Below are 23,519 nucleotides of genomic sequence, written 5' to 3'. Positions count from 1 at the left end.
TTCCAGGTACAAACACACATTCTCCTATTTTTGGGTCAGTAGTGACTATAAAATATGTGCTGGTCTCATCTTGGGAACAAGCTCCAACATCCAAAAGTCAATCCTTACCTCACCCGTAGACTAAACTTAATAATTTAGATGTAAAGATTGTTCTCCTAGGCTCAGCTCCAAGCTTAGCTACACAAACAAGTACATCAAAGCAGCCTTGCAGCACATTACCCACTCTGTAGTGATAGCACCTTCACCAGTAATTATCTTGCAGTATTCACAGTCCTATTCCTGAGTCACTACAGACAAAGCACACAGCTTCACAATTCACTGTCCCTGGCATGGAACATGCAACTGAAGGAACAAAAGATTATGAGGTTACAACATAAATTACCTGGCCCAAACTTTGATGTGTAGTTTTCTATTCCTGCAAGATCCAAATAGTGGTTTCTCCTTTCAATGTTCTCATCAACACAATGACGATAGCACCCACTTTGCTCTGGATTGTTCTCACTCTGGTGGTATCTGTCAGCAGGAAGCAAAATTACCATTCAGCAGAACTTCTTTAAAGTTCTTATCACCATCTGCAAACCAACAACTAATGGACCCTTTGAAGTGACAGGAGCTGCTCACAAAGAAACAACAAACGCTTGAAACTGTGGATGACCAGACTTGTTTTGACGATAGGCCCAAACTGACTGTTCCTTCTCCTCACATAAATCAACCCTGGTGTTGCAAAGCAAAGGAGGCTTTCCAATTGCATCACATGTGCAAAAGCAAATAAAACCACTCCTAGCATTTATTACTTTCTGTCTTAGGGCCAAATCATTCAACCAATTCTCCAATTAGGACACGCCAAAGAAATTTTGCTTTTTGATTCATGACCGTTCCCACCACTGTGAGGAAGTGCTGGGGTAATCCAGATCAATATCCATGTGCTCCTGCTTCAGAAAGACAGGCAATACCACAGGTGTAGTAATCAGAGAGAGCCTGGGAAGAGAAGGTGCTGGTAGGACACTCAGAGGTAACTGCAGCTTTCCAAAATATAATTAATAAGATCAGATCAGACGCTGGCTTTAGAATCCCAACTCCTTTTCCTGCTCAGCTTTGCAATTTTATTTATAGCAGAACTATTTCCTGAGAATGAATATCTGAAATACCACTCATTTATGAGACAGAAAAAAATCAGGCAGAAGTTTACAGTATTGTAGCCCATAATACCAAACAATTTTATTCAGCAATTTAAATGGGAAGTCTGCAAATATGAACAACATTTTCAATATAACAAACAGTATAAGCAGAAAACCCTTGATTAAGTTGCTGCTTGTCGTTCAAACAATTCAGTCTCCAGGACCACGAGATTGGCTTTGCTATTTCTCTGTGCAAGTGCACTGATGTCAGCCTAACACCAGAATCTGGCCTTGTATCCTACACCAGTTGCTAAATATGGGCTCTGTACTGTATGGTGCCCAGTACTCTGCTTTTAGTCTATTAACACATTTCTAAGTTTCCAGAGGCAGCTGATCCCCCTGAGCTTTGGCACAAATGGCTTTCCTGGTCTAGTTTGTGCTGTTCAGGGACATTACAGAACTGAGGCTCCTCGTGTCTCTGTCAGACACAGGCCTGCAGTGTCTTTTATCAAAGTCACAAGACTTGACCAAACTGGAAGATCATTTCTGCTCTACTTTGATAGAGGTAGAGTCTCCTGAATGGAGGAGAGTCTGCCTGGAAAGCAGGTAAGGTTTAAAGATTCTAGTCAGCTTTGAAAGGTGACATGGGCTACTCTCAAAAAATAAAAAAAAAGGAATGTCCATGTATTCTATACATTTTGGATAACCAACCAACTCAGCACCTTTCCTGTATCAGACACAACTTTACACTTGTTGTTGTGTTGTTACACTTTAGCATGTCAACATTAAAGATCTCTGGGGCTAGAACTTGCCTAACTGCAGTTGCCAGGCATGAATCACCTACAGAAACCACTGGGACTTGAACACATGTGCTGAAGACAATTCACAGTTAACCCAGAAAACAAATCACTGAGTTTGATCCAACACAATTAAGTAACACTGCATCCAGCACTGCTCTTGGAAATGAAGCTAACAGGGAACCTGTTATTTTGTTACCGTAATAAATTAAATCTCTCATCAAGACAGAGGAAAAAAAATTATGCCAGTAGTGCCACAGCCCTACATTCTAATAACTTTCTTGCATGCAAGATGACGTTCAGCAATATTCATGCAAATATACACAGCAAAGCAATTATACACTGATGAGAGATGAGCTCCAGTGTCAAAGGAACTCCAAGTACTTCTGAGAACTGCAGTGTCTGGCACCCAGGCCCTCAGTGCTGTCCTGCAAACACATGGGAGGACTTGGGCAGGCACCAACCATGCATTGAGGACTGTGCAAAAACACAGTGCTGTTACCGGGCTTGGGCTTGGTATGATTCTGGTTTTAATAAAAAAGGGCATCTGCTGGAGGGTTTGTGGGGTGTATGGAAGTCCTTTCTAAAATTCCCATGCTGATGTGTCATCCTGATGGTACAGAGCACACGACAACATAGCAGGAAAGGGGAATAGAGCACAGGGCAGAAAATGCAGGGACATCCCCTGAGGGCCTCACTCACTGAGAACACAGAGTTTAAGTCAGCCAGGGAGAACCAGGCTATCTAGCCATGAATCTAGCTACTTATCTTGATACTCTTATTAGCCCTACAGATGAAAACTCCTGCCTGGAGCTTTCAGCAAATGAAAAATCCAACCCATCTATCTCCCAACCTTCAGGACAAAAACATTTCTATCCATTTTATCTTGAATATTAATCACACCTTGCCTAGAATTCCCTAAGTGACTGAACATGTGAAATGTGTGCACTTCTCACAAGTTCTCATTGCTGCTTTCAAAGGGGAAACAACTGCATTAATATTGTGAGATTCTGACCTGAGCCTCAGCAGCTTTCCTGAGGGTTGTCAGCTTGGCCAGAGTGCACAAACATCCCTGAAACACACACAGTGTGAACATGTGTGACACTCTTCATCCTGTCTACATTTAGTGGGATGCAACAAAAACTGGCAGCTGCTGACCATTGTCTGATGCTGATCTACTCAGCTCAAAACACAGTTTCTCTGTGAGGAAGCCTCTCACCAAAGGAAGGAGAAGGACAAACATTTTGGCCCAACATTTGATGCTTCCATGACTGTGGATTTAATTGGAAATGCCTGCTGTTCATAAAAACACTACATTTGCAGAGCCAGGACTTTAAGGTGGATAAGAAGGGGACTTCAAACTGAAAAGGGATTTTTGCACTAGATTATCAAACAAAACCAATCTATTGAATTCACAGAGGACAAAACTTTGCTAATGGGCAGAAGGAATCTGCACACCACATCTAGGCCAGCAAGTAAAACCACAGAGTATTCTTCAGCTCATAGAAGATTCTGTGCAGAGTTGCTGACACAAGATTAATAGTAATTTTATTCTTCTTTTAATCTGAAATTTGATTGTACTGGGATTTGCTGACTGGAATAACTCACTAGCATTTTTTCTCCATCCAAAAAAGGGAGGTACTGTTCTCTTGTCAGTTTCAATAAGACTGAATGCTCCTTCTCCTGATAAATTTGCTATGTATCCAAATATCCCTAAATCTAAGGAAAGCCAAAGGTTTGGTTTTTTTTTCTTTTTTAAATTTGCAGCTGAAGAAACAAACATAACTAATGAGTCAATGTCATTACTGTAGTATTTCAGCACACACTTCCCTTTGCCTTCCAAGCAGTTTCTGCTATGAAACATAAAATCCTAAAATATATCAAATACACACCAAGATGACCTGCTAGCATTCTGTCTGGGTTATGAGCTGGTAACCAATTAGGCCATGCAAAGCTTGGCACTATTTGAGTTGATGAGTGAAAAAGATGGGCTGGAAGGAGGACAGAGAAAGACAGGAGATGGCCTCGAAGTAGTGGAAAAGGTTTTTGGACACTTTTAGCCAAAAAGCTCTGCTATTAACCTCACTTATTTGCAGATGGCATCTAAAAAGACAATTCAGATCCTCCAAAGAGCTCATAGAAAAAGAAAATTCAAGGATTTTTTTTTCTTTTTTGTTTGTTTTAATATAAGTATCCAGGTATGGAATGTGCTCTTAAGTCCACAATGGAAACTCCTGTAATTCTTCTATTTTAAAATAATTTTTTAAAATAAAACAAGCAAGCAAGGAATCAATGGTTGAGGTTTCCTCAGAGTGCCTGTCAGGGGCCAGTGTTCATTCCCCTTACCTGAGGGAAGCCCTCTGCTTCTTCTCAGAGCTTCTTGCTTCTTCATTAGCTTTGTTTTCAGCTCTGTGCCTGGCACTCTGCAAATCTGCCAGCAGAAAGTACATTATTGTCACACTGCTGTCCTTGCTGACCAGCACAACCAACATTCCACATTGCAAACACCTCTGTTTGTGTGAGTAGATCAGATGTGATGCATCATTTCCTGTCATCTTCCCAGGCCTGCTTTCACCCAAAGGACAGATTTTATTGAGAGGTGACCTGGACTGCAGGATCTCAGCCAGGGCTGGGTTTACTCTGCACTCCATGGGGCAGCCCAGGTGGAGCCACACTCACACTGAAGGCTCAGTGCTGCCCTAATGCACCACAGAGCTCCCCAGCAGTGAGAATTTGCCTGTGTCTGTTCTTGTGGGAGTCATTGTTTTATTAAAATTGAGGTGACCAGGCTCTCCTTTTAGATCTGATGCCTACATTTTCCATTGAAGTATTATTTTAAATACTTTTAAGTATTTCAATTTAGTACTACTCTACCTACTGAAGTAACTATGCTGATACAATTATTATTACAGGGAAGATAAGTTAGATGAGCCATCGTGGTACAAACATTTTTACAATGGCAGACTATGCCAGCACAGAAAATGTACAATTTTTATGCACAGATTATTTAAGTTTACTTATGCTTAATTGTTTATTTTTACCCAGCAGCAGTGGTAGCTACACACTGGGCAAGAAAGATTTTACATCCCTACACCTCCTCCCACACAAACCAAGTGCTGCAATATCAGCAGAGATAAAATGGTGCAAGTCAAGAAGGCCTTAGATCTGCCTTGCAGTGCACAAAGACAATTACTACAGTTGGGTTACTGCTGCTTCCATCCATCAGAAGGGGGAACCCTCATTTGCTAATGAGACTCTGAAAGGAGGGCAGGTAATTTTACAGTCAAGATCATAAAGCAGGCTCATGGGGTTTAAAAGACCCACATAATTATTTGCCTTTAAGTATGTATGTATTTGTATTAACAAAATATAGAGATGGATTTTCAAGGGACTCTGGAAGCTTTTGTATTTTTCCAATGGGTGATTGCACATCCTTACCAGTATGATTCAACAAGATACTCTTTTTCTTCTGGCTGCTGTCTGGTGCCACAGTGAGTTTCACTCTCAGAGTTTTGCTGGAACTAGGAGAATGGTTTACTGATGCATCAACTACCTCATAGATGGTATGAAGCAAGCTGGTAATGTCCTGGAGAAGGATTGAAACACAGAAGAACAAAGCACTGTGAAAATGGCATGAAACCCACAGCTTCAATGCTTACAATTGTTTTGGATTTGGCACTATTAAATGTTGAGGTATCCTCAGAAGTCACTGAATTTAGAAGACTTCAACTTGCACAGTTACAGTCAGGAGTGTTACAATCTTCATCAAATGGGTTTATGAATTGGGGCTATCAAACCAATAACAACAGCACAAGATCTGCAGCTTTCCCAAGCTCTGAATCAGCAAAATGGTGTTCTGCCTTCTCTTTTCTTTGATTTACAGAGAATCCAAGGATAATCATTCATACTCCACTAAAAATTGAGTTCATGTGGCCAATACATCAATTGAAGAAAATCTTGGGCATTACAGTCTTCTTATTTGTTTGGTTTTGATTTGGTGTTTGGTTTTTTTTTCCCTTGGCATAGTTAAATGGTTGATTATCTAGAGGAAAATCAGTAAGAAAAGTGGCAGAACTGTAAACCTCAGGTTTGGAAAGAAATTATGTCTGTCTGAATATCACCCTACCATCTGTGTTTTGGGGTTTAGCATATTTTGCAAAATTCGACCAGTTTTAAACACACATTTTGAACTGCAAATATTATCCAGTCAGGCCTATTACAGAACCTTCTTCACAGATCTCTTTGAAGGCAATGGGATGTGATCAGAGGCTTACATTTCTGGCTATATTGGAAAGAACACCAGCCAATTTTAACAAACCAATGGTTTCAAACAGGAGAAACACTGTTTGGTAGCTGGTGATGCTCAAAGGTCTCCCAGGCTGATTTAATCTAGCCAGGCTCAAACAGGGCACTACCTTAAATTGCCAGGATGAAAAAGGGATCTCTTTGCTCACTGCTTTTCCTCAAAGGGATTTTACCCAAACTGGTCTTGGGCACCAACTTAAGGCCAAAGCATTCTGATAAAGCATTCTGATCATTGCAGGCTATAAAGAGCCCATTGAATGCATATCTGAGAACTTCCCCATGCTGGTCCTTCCTTTTCCTTGATCTATCCTACTACCTAAGCTCTTCCCAGATGCCTGCAAGCACAAAGGAAATACCTAAATCATCTTTTGTTAGGTATAACTGGTTCTGAGGATTAAGAGTCAGGTCTATAAAAATACAAAACCTCTACAACTTCTCCTTTGCTCAGGAGTCACACTTGTAACATGGGCAGCTCAAAGTTTAGTATGCCCTAATGGAGCCCCCCACCACTTTAGAAGTCAATACACAGTCCTCATTTTGGAGCCAGTTTTAAAGATGACATAGAAATGCTAATTTCTACTCACACAGAATTTAGAGAAATATTGACCTTATGGCCAGGACCAATGATATTACAGTAGATGATTTTCCAGCTCAATAGGAAGAATGAATAACTAAATCCTAGAGGGTCCAGACTTTGTCTTAACATGCAACTTCTCTAACTTTTCTGCACTTAGGAGAAATTCTCCAGACCTGTAAATTCAAGACAGTATTCATAAAAAAGAGAGCAGAATATGTATTTTTTCTCTCATTGCTGCAAGAAGCTATATGGGCTGTTATCAGTAGCTGCTTTCCATGCTCTTGACAATCCCTGTCTAAAGCTTGAGTGTGGGACAGAGTGCTCTATGTCAATCTGGTGGACACCTCACAGCTCTTTAATACATCTCCATTCTCACGCTTCCACCCTAATTTGAAACCTAGCCAGATCTCTAAATGTGGCCAGAGTCACATCCAACAGCCAGCTTGAAGGCCTGAATTTTTATTTCATCTAAGAGGAAAAATCCAGGCTAGCACATAAACAGACAAACAAGCCATATCTGTTATTTTATACACCCTCCATAAGTCATGTTCAGGAGCATTGTGCTATAATCCCACCCTTTGATAAACCTTCTCCTTCAGCAAAACACTTAAGCACAGTATTTACTCTTTACTGGGCTCCATACACTCAGCACGTGGGTGAGTGGGGCTTTTCCCATACATTCCTGGACAAGTGTTGGTTAGCCAACATGTCATCTTTCCACACAAGGCTGCTATCAAGAGGTTATTATCAACTCTTTCACTCACAGTAATCTGCCCTTCTTCCTTTTTTCAGCTATGCCAGATATTTGTAAAGCCAGATGTTTGTACATCCAGTCTGTTTCAGCTTCAAAAACCAAAGACAGAAAATCCCCCACTGACCTTTTACATGTTTTTCTTCAGGGTTGAGGTCTAACTTGCTAACTGGCTGACAATCTGCTTTTTGTGTTCTGTGAGGGTCTTTCTCAACAAGCTGCTTGACTCAGCAGTTTAAAAACTACTCCCAAAGGCTGTCAGGGAAGGCAAAATGTGGCATTTGTGTGACACATACTTGGCAAATCACAACTATGTGCACATGCATATCACATCAGGACAAGTTGCACGTCTCAGCCAAACAGGCCCAAATTAACCCAAATTAATGTCCAGGCTGTGAAATGACTGCACAGAGGACTCAGCACCCTTGTGGACTGACACACTGCTGTCTCTGCATTTTGTTATGTGTTTAACATGCAGCCCTGAAGTTCCTGCATTCTGGCACTGCAGAACGTGGTGCCCACACTGGATGTGTCCCAAGATCGAGGTTAGGGACAGCCACGAGCAACCACTCAGTGCTTATGCTGATCTCCTAAATACTGACAACAACGTTTTCATTACAGGATTAATTTACTTGTGGTCCTAATTTGGGGTTGGGAATTTCAGCAAATTGACAGTTCTGATTTGGTCAAACAAGGCTGCTTGGGTTGTTCTGTCTCGTGTACCATGGACCTGGCTGAGCAGGTACCAGCCACAAGGCAGCTTAGCCTCCTGTTGCTTCACAACTGTTGTTTCACAATTATAACACTTGAATTTCTGAGGCACTGATCTACTGAGAATGGTCTTTGTCAATGAAATTTGAACTGCCACTAAAATTCCTTTCTCACAGCCCTGTCTTGGCAGCTAATATGGTAATGGTTTCTTGTCAAATTGGTAGCAATAGACCATTAAGATATATGTTACACACTCTGTATTTTATAGTTACATGTGTATTTACCCCAAAAGTATTTTCATCTCCCAGTAGCCTGCCAGCAGACTTCTTTCCCTTGAAAGCTGTCCCACTGAACATTATCTGTATTTAAATTCATTTAAAAACTGCCTAAATCCATTGAGACAGCTTTGCCTTCTACATCCCAGCCTGGGCATTTCACCATCCTCAAGAAATTTAGCCTCAAAGATCAAGAATAAAACCTAGTCAAATGTTCCTCTTGTCTGATACATAAACCAGCATACTCAGAGCCCACCTACCAAAGAATCAAACCTTTATGCACAATGAATGATGAGTTTTGCAAATCATGGTATTTTGCAACTGTTTTGCTTTAGACTGCTTGGCCCTTCCCCCACAAAAAGTGTATTTTTAGACTACTATATTAAATGGGTAAGGAGAAACAAGAATGAACAAAAATATTTCTCTCCTTCATGGTAAATGGAATATATTTAGAGGGAAGTATTCTGCATGACTCTAACTTCTGAGGGGCTTCTGGTATGAAGAATTTCTGCTGGGATCTCTAGGTTAATCAAGTACTAAAACTGAAACTATGATATTTTTCCACAGAGAGGAAAACAAATGCTCACTGAGTAGTACCCAAACAGCCAGCACGTGCCATACCCAGATTTATTTGTCTTTTGCTTATTGAACACCATGGTTGGCTTTTCCAGGGTGAAAATCTCATCCTTTTTTATCAAGCAGCCAATGCAATAAAAGTATATTAAGAAGAGAAAATTTCCTGAAATATTTCCATTTGTTAAGTCCACACATGTATGCTGCTCTCACACATCTATCTGCAGAATACTTTATGGATCTCCAGTAGGAGATTAACAGTCATTTATAACATTCAGAGAAATTTGTAACATTTAGAGGAACCAATAGATCTGAAAAAAGAATAAGAGCACTGAAGTATTCCTCATTCCATACAGAATATGTGTGAGACTGAGAAAGTCCCTATTCCAAGTATTATTTTTAAGGAATAGTAGTAGTAAAGGGATGACCTTATTTTTCCCATATTAGCATAGATTATCATCACAAGACTAGTTAGCAAATTAGAGATCTTTGTAGAAGACACTAATAGATTTTTTTCATTAGAATTAATTTAACAGAATGAGATATTTGTACCCAAAAAAACCCCAACCAACCAACAAACAACACCCCAAAAACCCTGAACTACCAGCCTCCCCTTAGAAAAAAAAACAAAAACAAACAAAAAACTAAACCAACAAACAAAACAAACAAACCCCCAGAGAACACCCCCAAAACCAAAGAGTTCAATAAAACTGAAAGATTCAGTTTGATTCTTTGTAGCTTGCCTGAGAGAGAATTCTTTGACTCTCCTTAAAACCAAGAGAGAAAGTTATATTTTTTCTTTATATTTCTATCTGACATGAAACCATCATTTTTAATGACTGAAGTGATGGCCACAGATACAATAGGCACTGCTGCTCTATCCATTGGTTTCATTGTTCTTTCTATATCCTGAGTTAGCACAAACACAGTGAAAACCAACAGATTTCAAGATAAGGGTCAGGCTGATAAATGGGTGACCCAAAAAAGCCAATATCCTTCCCCAAGTCAATGACTTGGTGCTGAGCTCTGAATGCAGATATAACCTCAAACCTTTTTATTCATCAGAGTATAGGAGTAAAAGAATCTAAAAAGGGAAAGAACAAGTCACAAAGGAAACATAAGAGGAAAAATTTGGTATTTAATGTAAGATACAAAGAACAATTTTAGCATTAAAAATGCATGAAGAGAAACATCAATATCAGTTCATTACTTTTCCCTTGGAAAAACATAAATACAAATGTCTCATTTGTACTTTGTTTGTAGTCTGATTTCTACATACAGCAGGATGTTTTTATTGCAACATCAGCTCTGTTTGATCACATACTATTTTGAATCATTCTTATTTGGAACGCAAAAGGAACTTCACTTGCTATCTGCTCAAAAGCTGCTCTAGAAGAAATTTCTCTTTTTTTTTTTTTTTTTTTTTTTTTTGTCCTGACAAGTAACTTTCTTTTGTGCTTATTCCTGTGCAGTTGCTCACCAAAGAAACTCAATATTACATGGAAGAACTGGTTACAAAAAAAAAAACCAAAAAAAAAACCTAGTGTTTATGAAGCATAATTACATTCAGAGAGCTCAATATAAAACCTCACGGATCAAAACACATTAGTTCAATTATCCAAGTTTCAAGTCCGATTACAAATATTCATGTGAAGATAATTACAGTGCAGCTGTCAGTTCTAAAAAGGCCTGCTGTACATAATGAATTGTCCTCTTATGGCTTATGGAATGAAGGGAAGTGTTATTAGCCAAGTTTTGTAATATACATATTACAGCAGGAAAAGTTATCTCTCACTAAACCAAAAAGGACTGAGAACTGGTCATCTTTATGACAGAAAAAGCAGAAGTTTAATAACATACAGTAATGTTAATTTACAACTTGCCATCCCAATAATTATGCTTTCATAACGGGTCTATCTCTTCAAGAAGCATGACTAGATGTGAATTTCTAATTATAAGGACTACAGAATAAGTCATACAGACTCTAGGAGGAAATCAAAGCAGCATTAAGTTCTGAAGATGTTGTTAGATCCAGGAGAAGTTTCACTAAAATGGAATTTGAATGCTCTAGCAGTGATCTGTCATTCTGTAGAACCCAAGGGAAGTTGTAGCAATGAAATACACACCTTATTTACAATTTTTATACATTTGAATGAAAAAGCCAATTCAATTCATCAGTAAAATTGCTCCCCAGCTATGTGTGTCTTACAAATTTAATTTAACACTGGATTCCTTTGGAAATTCTCTGGACATGAGGTACAATGTTTTAAACACAATGATTTGGAATCAAATGAAATGGATGTGGGTGGGCAAGCTACTTCTTTTCCACTGTCTCACTTTTACAACGTGGTGAAAAGCAAGAATAATGCTACTGACTTCTTTTTGCAAAGCACCTCCAGGTCTGCAGGTAAAAAACTAACTGAAAAAATGTCTCTGTTAAATCCATATATAAATCCAGGAGACATTAAAGGGAAATTCTCCAAGAAGGAGAAAAGGTCCATATTAAGCTTTTCTCACCAGAACACTGGACCTTTGTTAAGAAAAGCTGACTGGTTCTGAATGCATTTTCATCAGCTCACTAAAGGGCACTGGTACAGATCTGCCTCTTCCTCAGACTGCCCATTTTGTCCCTGCTCCAGCAATGTACTTCACATACTTTTGACTGAAAACATGTCTCTTATTAATTTTAATTGAAACTATTCAAATGTTTAATGTTCCCCCTGGTTAAGTCATTTGCAGGAACAGGAGCAGAGTTGCTAAGCAAAGGACAGTATCAGGCACACTATGTCTGCCCATCTCCCAGGGGCCAAGAGAACAAGAAATTCTATGTCATATTAAGAGACTAAAATTCCTCTTTTGTAGCCAGGATTATCTATGAGCTGCTATTGTTGGTCATTCTTGCTCAAAAAAACCCCTCATAAATTGCACCTGGATTCAACAGAAGATAACCAAGAAGATGGCTTATACAAATGGCCCTGGAACAGTTTGCAAAAGAAGTGTATGACATAAAGGGGAAGATTTGGAATGGTGCATACTTCTTGTTTCTATCTTTGGTCACGTGTAAAGAGCTGAAAATTATCAACCTATTTGGTCCCTTGGTTGAAAGAATTTTTTTTGGCACAGGTTCAAGCCTGAATGTAGCAATCTCCAGACCTCAGAGCAGTATAATATTCAATCCCTGCACAGATTTGGTTTCAGTTAAGCTGTAGTCTGCTCTTGTAACAGGGAGAGGTAGAATTTGGCTGTAACATATTCTCAAAGTACAGTCAAATTAAGCTCTTTGGTGTACCACATAATCACAAGTAATTATTGTATACATACTTGAAAGCATATTCTCGTTATGTTCAGCACATGGAACCCCCACTGACATTAATGGGAATTCCATGCCTGAATGTAAAAGACACCCAATGTGTGTGGGTTTGGGTTTTGTGTGTTTTTCCCCTATTTTTGAGAGTCACAATAATCTTGTAATGAAGACTTAGCCTTGGGTCCTGAAAGACCTGGGTTCAATCTGCCACTAGGTTCTCGTGAGACTTCAAGCAAGTTATTTAATTTTTCTAGTCTCTGTTCCACAAACATTAACAAATACAATACTACTTTCTCACCTCACCTGTCCTTCTTGCCCTCTCTATCTCATCTTCCTATTTGAAACTCTGGACTTAGCCTGCAACTTTTCATCTGCCTGGTCTTGTGCATGAGGGCACAGATTTCACTTGACTATTCAAAGTACTATAGAGTAGAGACAATAAAAATAGCCTTGTAATGATGTTCAAATACATGTTAAAAACCCTGAACAGCCATCACCTTTGGCAATGTCAAAACAAATTTGCTTCAGACTTTTTGGCGTCTAAGGCCACTACACTTTCAGTATTTGCCCTATTGCTTTCAAACAGTTTTTAGTAATTGTCACAGGCACCAGCATCAGATCTAAGAGAGAAAAAAGCCTTTGATTTTCAGCTGATTATCTAAAGGCATGGGAGCCAGTAAACACACATCACAAAAATCAATGACAGCAGACAGCATAAATCCCAAGTAAAAGACATTCTTCTAGAAGAAATATTATTCAATTTGGGCAGAAATAGTTCTCAGAAAGAACTATATCCTAATCTATACATCCTCTAATTTGGCTTGAAGACATCCTGATAATAAAAAATACACACAGGTATGCTTTGACAGCCATTCTTTATGGTCCTCCAGAGAACATCATCAGTGTTATTTATACTTGGAGGGAAAAGGCAGAGATCAGCCCAATATTCATAAAAACAATAGAAGAGTATAGTTAGTACTGTTGGAAAGAATGTCAGTAAGCAACCTTGCTATTTGGTTAGCTTAACTCTGAAAAGCAGGAGAGAAGCCAGAACAATATACATTTGCAGGGGTTTATTTTGACAATGTGTTTAGCTGTTCAGTTGTTTCAGATATTTTTCCTCCTCAAATGCCAGTACTACTTTTTAAAGGCTGATCTCAGGTATTAAACAACAACCAGCTTAAAGAACGGCACAGTAGATCTGAAAACAGCAAACTACTGGTGGGATTGTTTCTAGGAGGGAAGGGTCCATGGAAACTGCTGTTTAAGTTGGCAGGACACCTCCACTTCATAGTAGAAAAAAATGTTCCTGTTGTAAAATACTTCTCTTGTTAGCAAGTGCTGCACATAAAGGGGCAGCTGTACTTTGCTTACCTCACGTGTGACTCTTCCGTTGTTATCAAAGTCATACAGAGTGAAGGTCCATTCTTGCCTGTTATCTTCCTCTACAGACACATCACATTGCAATTCCTAAGAAACATGCAAAGAGCAGCTGATTACCTACAGCAAAAGGCCTGTTTGCAGAGGAGGCTCTGTGAGATGCTGCTTTCTTACTTCCTCCCTCCCTTGTGGGAAGAAGGGAGGGAGGAAGGAAGACAGGACATCAGGGTATGTCCTGGAGAGGTCTCTGTCCACCACAACAAATAGGTCCCATCATAATCACACAACTCTCCCAACTCTCTGGGTTACACCTCAGGGAATTCACAACTTGCTTTCTACTACATTGTAGAAAACAGGAAAAGGTACAAGAAGACTATTCCCTGAAGCTCTCGAAACATGGTAAGATTCCCCACTAAAATGTGAGAAGGAAAACTACACTTAACTCAGGAAGAAGAAGACAATAGAAGCAGAGGTAGCAAACCACAGGGCCAGGAGTAAGGATTAATGCAGTGTGGAACAGATCCCCACCAGAGAGACCTGTCCTCAACACAGATATTTGACAGGCAAAGGTTGTCAGAGTTAGTGCAGTACAACATCACTGAAGCTCCTGAAACAGAGCCTGCCTTGAAACTGGCAAGAACAACCTGGGAGTAGAGCCTGCTCCTGGTTTTAACTATGCTTCTGTTAGTGAGAGTGTGATCTGTGGAAACCTGAAAGAATCAATTTGTTAGAGGGGAAAAAAATCCCCAAACCGAAACCAAGAACAAAGGATGCACTTTGACTGACTCCAGTCACCTGGGTGCAAATCGTTCGCTGCCTCTCAAGGCCTGTGCAATCAGAATTATCCAGAGCCACAAAAAGGCAAAACAGAGAAGTTACAGTGCAATTAAAATGAAAGTCACTGTATGCAAGTAAAATAAACAGGCCCAAATAGCTTCAGCATGATAGACCTCAAAACACCTGGTTATCTTCCGACTTGAAACCAATTCCCTTCAGCAGTTATGGGCAGCGGTCCCCTGCCGAGTTCAAAGGCAGCTCCTCTCAGTTGTAACAAGCCCGGCTGAGAGCTGCCAAGTGCCCCACACTCCGCTGTGGAAACACAGTTTCGTGTTACATAAACATTCCTGGCACCTTTAAAAGCCAAATCACTTTCACCTCAGGTTTAGACCCCTTGTCGCAACACTGGGTTTTCTGATTCTTTTATACCTTTGAAGCATTTACCAGTCTCTTAGCTCCCAGCTTACATTGCTGGAAAACTTTCATTTGTAGAACAAGGGAAAAAAATATCAATACTTGGTTTCTTGCCACATATTAGTACTTCCCTGTCCCACACTGCCTAACATAACATCTTTATGTGAGGATGTGCTCTGCTTAGCTAAGAGCCATGGAAACCTTCCGTGCATTAGTCACGGTGCCTAGAACCAAGTGCTAACCTTTATGGCATGCCAAGAACTACTTGGGAACAAGCACAGACTTTGCTGGTACAGTGGAGCTCCAGCTACTCTGGCACCAACCATGTTGACAGGTGTCCTCCAACGTTCAAATGTCAAGGCACTGTTAATTGCAATTTATCATGCCTTTCCTGTCTGCAAATGTCTGCTACTTCAGGTAGAATATAAAATAGGCCTAGAAAAAGAGTTATAGCAGCGCGGGAAAAAAAAAAAAACTAGGAAAAAAGAAAAGTAACTTCCCCAGAAGGCACAAAAGCAACACCTGAACTACCCATGGGAAACCTACCTCCCCCTAATCTGCTTTAAAACAATAAAATATAAAATTGTACCAGAGCGAGATGGAAAAGAACACTCCAGCCATGCTGCAAGGTGCCTGCATGGTCTTTGAAACATCAACTGAGGAAACACAAAGCTCATTACTTAGAGAGGCTGACAGCACCAAAAGGCTGGAGTGCAGAGATGAATATTTGTGCTATTTTTTGCTGGTGCCAGAATATCTTCCTCCTCACCAAGACGGACAACCCACTAGCTGGGTGACTGCATATTTCCATACTCATATTAATGAAAACACTCCCTACAGAAACAGAATCTGCCAACTGCACACAATGTCTGACAGTTATATGATGTTCCACAGATGCAAGCCTACAAGGAAATAGCCCATAGGACTCATCACCCTCCTCCTCCTGCCATGTGACCAGACAGATTTCACATGTAGCAGGTCAGGGTTATTCCACTTTGGAGACCTGGGCACTGAAGATCAATCATTGCAGAAGGTTTCACAGGCATCTTTTACACTAGGCAGATTTACCCAAGTGCAATAGTCCATGAAAGCCAATCTAAGGATTTGATAATATGGTAGCTGGCCTAATAAATAAAGGGTTAAACTGAAAGCTTCCTCTTACTATGCATTTCAGATCCTGCAGAGAAATAACCATCATTTGATTCTCTCCAAACCTGGAAATAAGTGCCACTAATCACCTCATATGGAGCACTGACAGCAAGGCACTGATTTGTGCCAGTTCTGCTGCCTCCTGTACCCACTACAAACACTGGGAGCAATAAACATGCATCAGATGACACTATTTGGTCCACAGGTTATTTTTCTACCATAATTATGTCAGTACAGTGAAACTTTAAAATACAAAGGACTTACTTCAAATTTCAGTTGCTTCTTGGAACTTGTGCGTGTGTCACTTTCTTTTTCTGCTTTCTTTTCATCTCCACTGCAAACTCCATCTGTCTTCTCTGGAGGCAAAGCCACTGCGAAAAGCATATTTAAGAAAAAATGCTTATAAGGAAATGTCAAAGCAGTCTCATATTTGCAAATCTGTCTTTATATTTAGGGTGAAATTGATATCAGCACACTTGTATGAGAGGATCATTATACTTGATTTGCTTTTGTGTTCACTACACATCTGGGATAATTTCAGCAGACAATCTACCAACAGCTTTTGGTACACAGCCTCCCCTACAAACATCACTAGAGTCACAGGAAGTTCAAACACAGTATTATGAGAATATAAAATAGCAGAACTGTTACTGCAAATAAGTTGAATAATTTGCAAAATATTGAAAGTTTCTGACATATTGCAAAAACCCATCACATTCACCAGCAGTGAGTGAAGTAATGAAGCTGAAATAAAGCCCTCATTTCTGTTCCAGTTTCACTCTTCAAACACACACAAAGCTTAGTACCTTCCAAGAAGGCAACACTACCTGCCAAAAAGGTTAAGCTGCATTTTTTCAATGCATGAAATAGCATATTTCACTCAAGTTTCAAGTTAAAACATCAGGCACTTGCATAAATCAACAGCACTCATAAAGAGCATCAATATTAATATCTATCACAACATATATCAGATATACAACAGAAAGATATATGCTTCCCATGTGGATTAAAAGACAAAGGTCTAGAACTTAATAGCTGTTCATTTGGCTTCTGCAGGGGCATTCAGCCTTGCACATGATGAAACCCTATATCTGAAGAAAACTAATTCTATCTTCATTAGCATTATGAAAATATACACAAACTTTTTAACCCTACCCTCAGACTTTTAGACATGATTTTTTACACATCCACACACCTCTGCCAACGTTATGCCCACACTCCATTACATTTAGCAGCAATCCTTCCAACTCCCCAAAACCCAGCAATGTTGCAAAAGCATGAGTCTTAAAGTCAGCATTTTCTTCTCTTGCACTGCAGCATTTGCATCTACCCAAAGCCTTGATCCTAATGCCATGTTAGGAGCTGTTTCCTGGGGATGCCTTTGGCAGTAGCATCTCATTCAGTGCCACTTCAATCAAGTCAGATTCCTTACAAAAAAGGTGACATGATGATCCCCTCCACTTCAGGGGGACCCATTTCAGACTGGGTTTACTGGCTCTCCAGGTGTCCCACACTGCTGAGCTGCCTCCCAACCATTCTCCCAGGAAAGCAAGTCACTAACATGCTAGAAGTTAAGATACTTCATGAGCCATTTTCCTGGACTTTCTTTCATGTTTAAAATAGAAAAATTAGCTTCAAGAAACCAACCAACCAACAACACCAATAAAAAACCAAAAGCAAACCACCAAAACACAAACCAAAATAAAACTCTTACAACTCCTATTACCATAGCTTCATACTCTCAGAAATTCCAGATTTCTGCCCCAACATTCACATTGTCACACTGCACTGCATTTGTTTGCTTAAATTTAACATTATTGTATTACTTTTGTTTGTTTGTTTTCAAAACTGTGGTATGCTATGTAAGATGGATGTATAGTAAAGAAAAGGGAATAAATTTGAAATGCTGACCTTGGGAATTTCCTGTCTTGTGATACTAAGTGGTGGTTTTGAGGTTATACTAACACCAGCTTCCCAATGCACACATGTAATTTGCATTATACCATTTTGATGGTGTTTATTGTACACATAATGACATGTTGATATGCTTTGATTTCTACTCCAAGTCATGTTAGGATTCCTTACACCAAACATAAGCTGAGTAGGAAGGTCAGACAAAGGAAGACAAAGCTGCTTCAGAGCAGTTTCTTCCCTGATTCTTTTAAGCTGGTGTTATTGGATGAACAGGGACTGCTTCTTAGGAGACTTTTATATAGTGTTTATCACAGGTAAGACAGGTATTAAAATAAATATTATTTCCAATACATAACTTTGAAGTATATCTGATAAAGTGCTGTTTGCTTTATACTCACTTTGCCTTTTGAATGCAACTCTACATTCCTAGAAGTTCAAAACTAAGGTGACAGACAGACCCCCATACAACAAAAGACAACATTTGTTTCTCTACTTCAGTCCAGCTTTGTTGCAACATTCTAAAATCAACAAGAAATGAAAAAGTAGCCTGGGCCTTCACAACAAGGACACTTACACTGACAGTAGTTCTTCAGAGCTATTCGACACACCCCCAGATTTTCAGTGTCTCATCTGCACCAGTGACTGGTTTTTCACAAGCACAGTTATAACCTGATTAAAACTTCTGTAAAAGAGGCTTTTGCAATCCCACCCAGCCTTCCTCTAAGGAATATGAAATAAATGAAAGCTGGGCTGGTATGACCCCTAGCTTCTTTGGGACAGTGAACAGCCATTTGGAAAAAAAAAAAACAAACATCCACTTCTGTTATCACATATTTTTTAAATGGTTAAAAGTACATGATGGCCAAAAGACTTCTACAGTTGTCTTTTATCTGTTGAGGGTCAGCATCCCAAATGACAATGGCATGGCAGACTGCATTGGGCACAGCACTGCGAGGCAGATCCTGCAGGAGGTGGCTGTTCCCTGCCACAGCGCCCTTTGTTGGGTTTTCTGTCAAAACAAAGTGTCTAACAGAGCATTCCCTCCTTCCCAGCACCCTGCTCCTGCATGAGCTGAACGCCACTGGCATTAGCAGAGAGCACCAGGGCCCAGCAGGTGCTTCAGAGAGGAACAGCACAGAGTCACCTTCTGCTGAAGGAGCAGCCCTTCCTTCCCCTGCTATGGTTAACAGCCTTTCTGGATGTACAGTTTGTGTGTTCAGATAGGAAGCTTTCACTTTAATGTATAATTTATGTAACAGAGGAAAAAATGTGCACTGACAAATTAGTCTTCTCAAAAAACAAGGGTTCTATTGGAGAAGGAGGGGATACATCTTGCAGTACACTCCTTGGGAGAGTTTAAATACTGTATGCCAGAAATTATCCTCTTTGAGCTTCGCTGACCTTTGATCTGAAGAACTTATTGGCCTTGCTGCTCCAGGGAATTATCCTTTGAAATCAGTTACTCATTTTGGAGCTCAAATGAAATGGAGAAATCTGGTGATCTCATCCTGATGTCAAGTTTCGTTCAGCAAAGAAAAATGAAATCTAACTGAAGAAACTTTAAAGGGCAATATAGAGATACTAAAATAATATTAACAAGTGATCAAATAATGTGTCTGTGCATATATCCCCATATGCCTCATCCAAACCCAATGAACATTTAAAAATACATACTGTTTTGTCTGAGAAGAGAAGAAGTGTTTGGTATCTTGCTGCTATACTTAGTTTTGACTATTGACATGTGCTCAATTTCGTGAGGGATACAAACACATGCAGAGCCTACTTATAAATAAAATGAGAATGTCTGCTTGGGACAGTTAAAACTGGCAGCCTGTAAACAGAGATCCACCAGTGAGCCGCATGCCAAGGTTTCAGATATATGCACAATGTGAACTTCCTTTCAGCTCTGCCAATGATATTAAACCAGACCAGACAAGATAGCTATCTCAAAGGACTGTGGAGAATTAATAGACTTGTGTTTCCAAAGTCTAGGCCATCAGAAATAGGTCTGCATACAATACATCATCTGTGCAAAAATACTTACTTACCTCCCTGCTCAGATAACAAGTCCTGACAAAAAGAACGTGCTATATAGACAAAGACACAGAGAAACATACCCTTGTTGTGGGAATCCACAACTGGAGGGGGAAAAAAGAATATGTATTGCTTCTCATGGGAATAACCATATGCTCTCAAAAACAATGTTCCCTTACAGAATGTTTCATGAATTGAAATATTGCATATGTTTTCTTTATTATGTTCTTTTCTTGTTCATTATTAATGGTCTTGTATTCACTTCTATAACCTTAAGACACTATAAAAATGGGTCTGGACAATATTTGAAATTGGAAAGACAATAAAGGAAAAATATTAACTTGGAAAAATTGTGAAATACCATTCTTTCACGAAAAACAAACTGACTGGCTTAAGTGTATTAGCAGATGTTTCTCTCTACAATTGTTAATTACTACCACCCAATTGCTCATAATTGAAGTGGGGGAGGAAAAGAGTAAGAGAATGAGCACCAGTTTAAAGATATTAAGACTCATCCCAGAAGAATTAAGCCTTTTTTTCAGGGTTTGTTTTTTTGGATTTTTTTTTTCATTCCTAAGGAAAGGAGGTAATAATTCAAAATGCTGCTTAGGAATCACTAAAATATCCTAGAAATGAGGTAAACTGATTGCTGTGCTCTGTGTATTGAATGAAGTTAGAATAGTAAGCTTCAGGCATAAAAAATATCTTTCTCTTGCCTTCATCCTGCATCTGACAAGAAGGGAGAAAAAACAAAACACCAAAATAGAGCTGCACTCAGGTGGAAAAATGAGTGTTTAAACTTTCACCCTCACTCAGGAGGCATGTCATTCCATGTTTCTCAAAGGCCCATTCCAGCCAAGGACCATGTGCTTTGTCAAATGATCTGCCTTCTCAAATAAGGACAGCTTCACTCTAGTTTTCAGCCATACTTTGCATTTTAGTCAGATGGATTAAGAGGATCTTGAGGCCAGAACCAAAGGGTGCAACTCACGATCAATGTCCAGGCTACCAACTCCAAATTTTGCAGAGCAGTTAGGAGAACTCAGGCTAAACAGACAAACAACTTCTGAACCTCCTTGGAAGGACAGCCTTTCCAAAAGGTATGTGATTGTTGCATCACCTTAGCAGGTGCATCAAAAAGCAGAACTATGGGAGAAGCTGTGCAATTCCACAGTGGTGAATTATGACTGGACATTACCAGTGATGTTTCAACGCTATCTTAATGTCAGGGTCATTACTGAGAGAAACCAGAGTAAAGGTAAAATTGGAGAATTGACAAAAATGCCACCTATGAAAGTCAGCACCTGCCACACATGAAACCAAACCTTTGCAGTGTAATATTATTAGCCTTCCTCTCATTTTGGATAGAGTGGATTCCACAGCAATTCCTTAAAACAACTACCAGAAGAAAAGGGACAGAATTATCTGTACATGGGGAAAAGAACAAAAAACCACAACTACAACCTGAGACATGTGGGGGAGTAGGATAAAAGTAAAATTTAAAAATTACATATTAAGACAAGGAGGGAAAGTCATAAATACTTCTAAAACAGTCAAATTGAACTTCAGCAGCAGTATTTGACTGGTGGGATTGAGCATCCAAGAGCTGGCCAAGCTCAGTGGTGAAATTCCTATGGACATCAACAGGGTCAGGGTTTCCCTTCCAATTTACAGACATAGCAGATGCAGCAGGACTTAGAGGCTGTGAGAACCAAAGGGATAGAAAGAGAATTCATTTCATTGTTTTATCTGAGGTCTCTGATGTCTAAGTTATCTGCCAACATTTTTCTCATTGCAAACATAATAAACATTCATTCATAACTGACATTCCTCACTGACCGCACAACAACCAGAGCAATAACAACCATCTTTGAAAGTCTAAATTGAGGAAAGTCCTTTAATTAACAATTACATTCACATTCAGATTTCACTTTTAAGTTTTCCTGGAGGCCATGGATTAGGAAACATCACCCCCATCATTAAGCACAGTTTGCTTTATTCCACTGATTTGATTGAAATTTGCCCCTGATGGAGATAACTTTGCTTGAGCAGAGGCCCTCTTCTCCAGTGGCAAATGAACACAGGGAGAGCGGGATCAGGGAGGAACATTCCTGTTCCACAGCCACCAGAACAAGCACATAGAAAAACAGGCTTGTCCTGGGGCAGTGCCAGAAGCATGCATTTAGCTTTCCCTGACTGAAAGCTGAAGCTGATGAATTAGACACACCCTCCAAAACAACAAAGATCAAGCTGCCTTCTCTGAAACTTACTGTAGGGAAATCAATTGTCCATTTTACGTCCAGTGGGACAAGTCAAAAGCAATTCAGAGGAAGCTGTACTAGCAGTGCCTCTGACCAATCTGGGATGGGTATTTCAACCTGAAAATATGGAGAGAACCCATGTTCTGTTTCATGGTTTCTTGTTGACAGTCAGAACACAAATTAAAGATTCAACAGCAAACCATAGGGGAAAAGAAGTCACAATGTGACAAGACCTACTCACAGCACCTGACCAGGAGCAGACAGAGCAGAGGGGTAGTGTCACAAGTAGATCTTGTGACAGCTTGCAATAAAAAAGTAAAAAAGAAAACCCAACCAAACCAAACCCAAAAATAGACAACCAGCAAAAGACAATAGACATCCAACAAAAATAGACAACCAAAGTATGTTTTAAATATTCAGGTATGGTTCTAACTGACAAGACACTACCAGGACAGTCAGGAATGGCTAAACTGAAATTCACTCAGAAATTCAGAGAACAGTTTCTCTCCTGAATAAAATGTAGTCAAACTCACAGGTCTGTGCAACATCACCTTCCCTAAAGGTTCAATTCCTTTTGCCAATCCCAATAATTTGACGTTTCTAAGTAGAAGTATTTCCAAACTTTGATGCAGATTCACAGGTTTCTATCCAGGTCTGGCTTTTTTGGTTTGGTGGTTTTGGGGTTTTTTTTCCTATTATGTCGGGGAAAGGGGGGTGCATTTTTTTACTATTTCCTTACAAGAAAGGTTTTGTACTAAAGATGCAGATACAAAAGATAATATGGTTTCTCTCTGCTAGCCAGGGCGTAACTCATACACGCATAAACACTAAACCTAGATTTCCCACACTCTATCTGGAGTGAGTTTGCTAAAAGGAGGGAGTTGGCTGAATTTTGCCAGATTATGATTCCCTTTTCCAATTAGTTCCCCAACTGGCTGTATTTCATCAACAGAAACTGCCAGATTAAATGCCTTACTTGACCATCTTCACTCAAAACACTTTCATGTTCAGTTCTCAAGCTTCAAAATACCTTTTGGATGAAGATCAGACAGCACTAAACAGAATTACTAATTAATTAAGCAAAGTTACATTTTAAACACTGTTTGTTGTGTTAGCCAAAAGCCTGAACAGAACAGTCCTTTTTTTTCCCTTCCTCATTGGAGATCAAAGAAGATA

General features: G+C 39.6%; 1 protein-coding gene across 1 annotated transcript in view; it reads right to left on the bottom strand.

Annotated features, from left to right (window-relative positions):
• Nucleotides 1-23,519, bottom strand: part of NKD1 (NKD inhibitor of Wnt signaling pathway 1) — a 108,776-nt gene that overhangs the window by 6,365 nt on the left and 78,892 nt on the right. The window contains exons 5-9 of the mRNA XM_054640942.2: nt 16,399-16,505; nt 13,789-13,884; nt 5,354-5,501; nt 4,262-4,346; nt 383-513 (exon numbers count right to left, since the gene is read on the bottom strand). Coding sequence (XP_054496917.1) covers nt 383-513; nt 4,262-4,346; nt 5,354-5,501; nt 13,789-13,884; nt 16,399-16,505 — 567 coding nt within the window. The remainder of the gene's footprint in view (nt 1-382; nt 514-4,261; nt 4,347-5,353; nt 5,502-13,788; nt 13,885-16,398; nt 16,506-23,519) is intronic.

Source organism: Agelaius phoeniceus, chromosome 12 (assembly GCF_051311805.1).
Source record: "Agelaius phoeniceus isolate bAgePho1 chromosome 12, bAgePho1.hap1, whole genome shotgun sequence".
Taxonomy (NCBI): domain Eukaryota; kingdom Metazoa; phylum Chordata; class Aves; order Passeriformes; family Icteridae; genus Agelaius; species Agelaius phoeniceus.
Note: the sequence above shows the minus strand (reverse complement) of the source record. Positions and strands in the feature narration are given on the sequence as shown.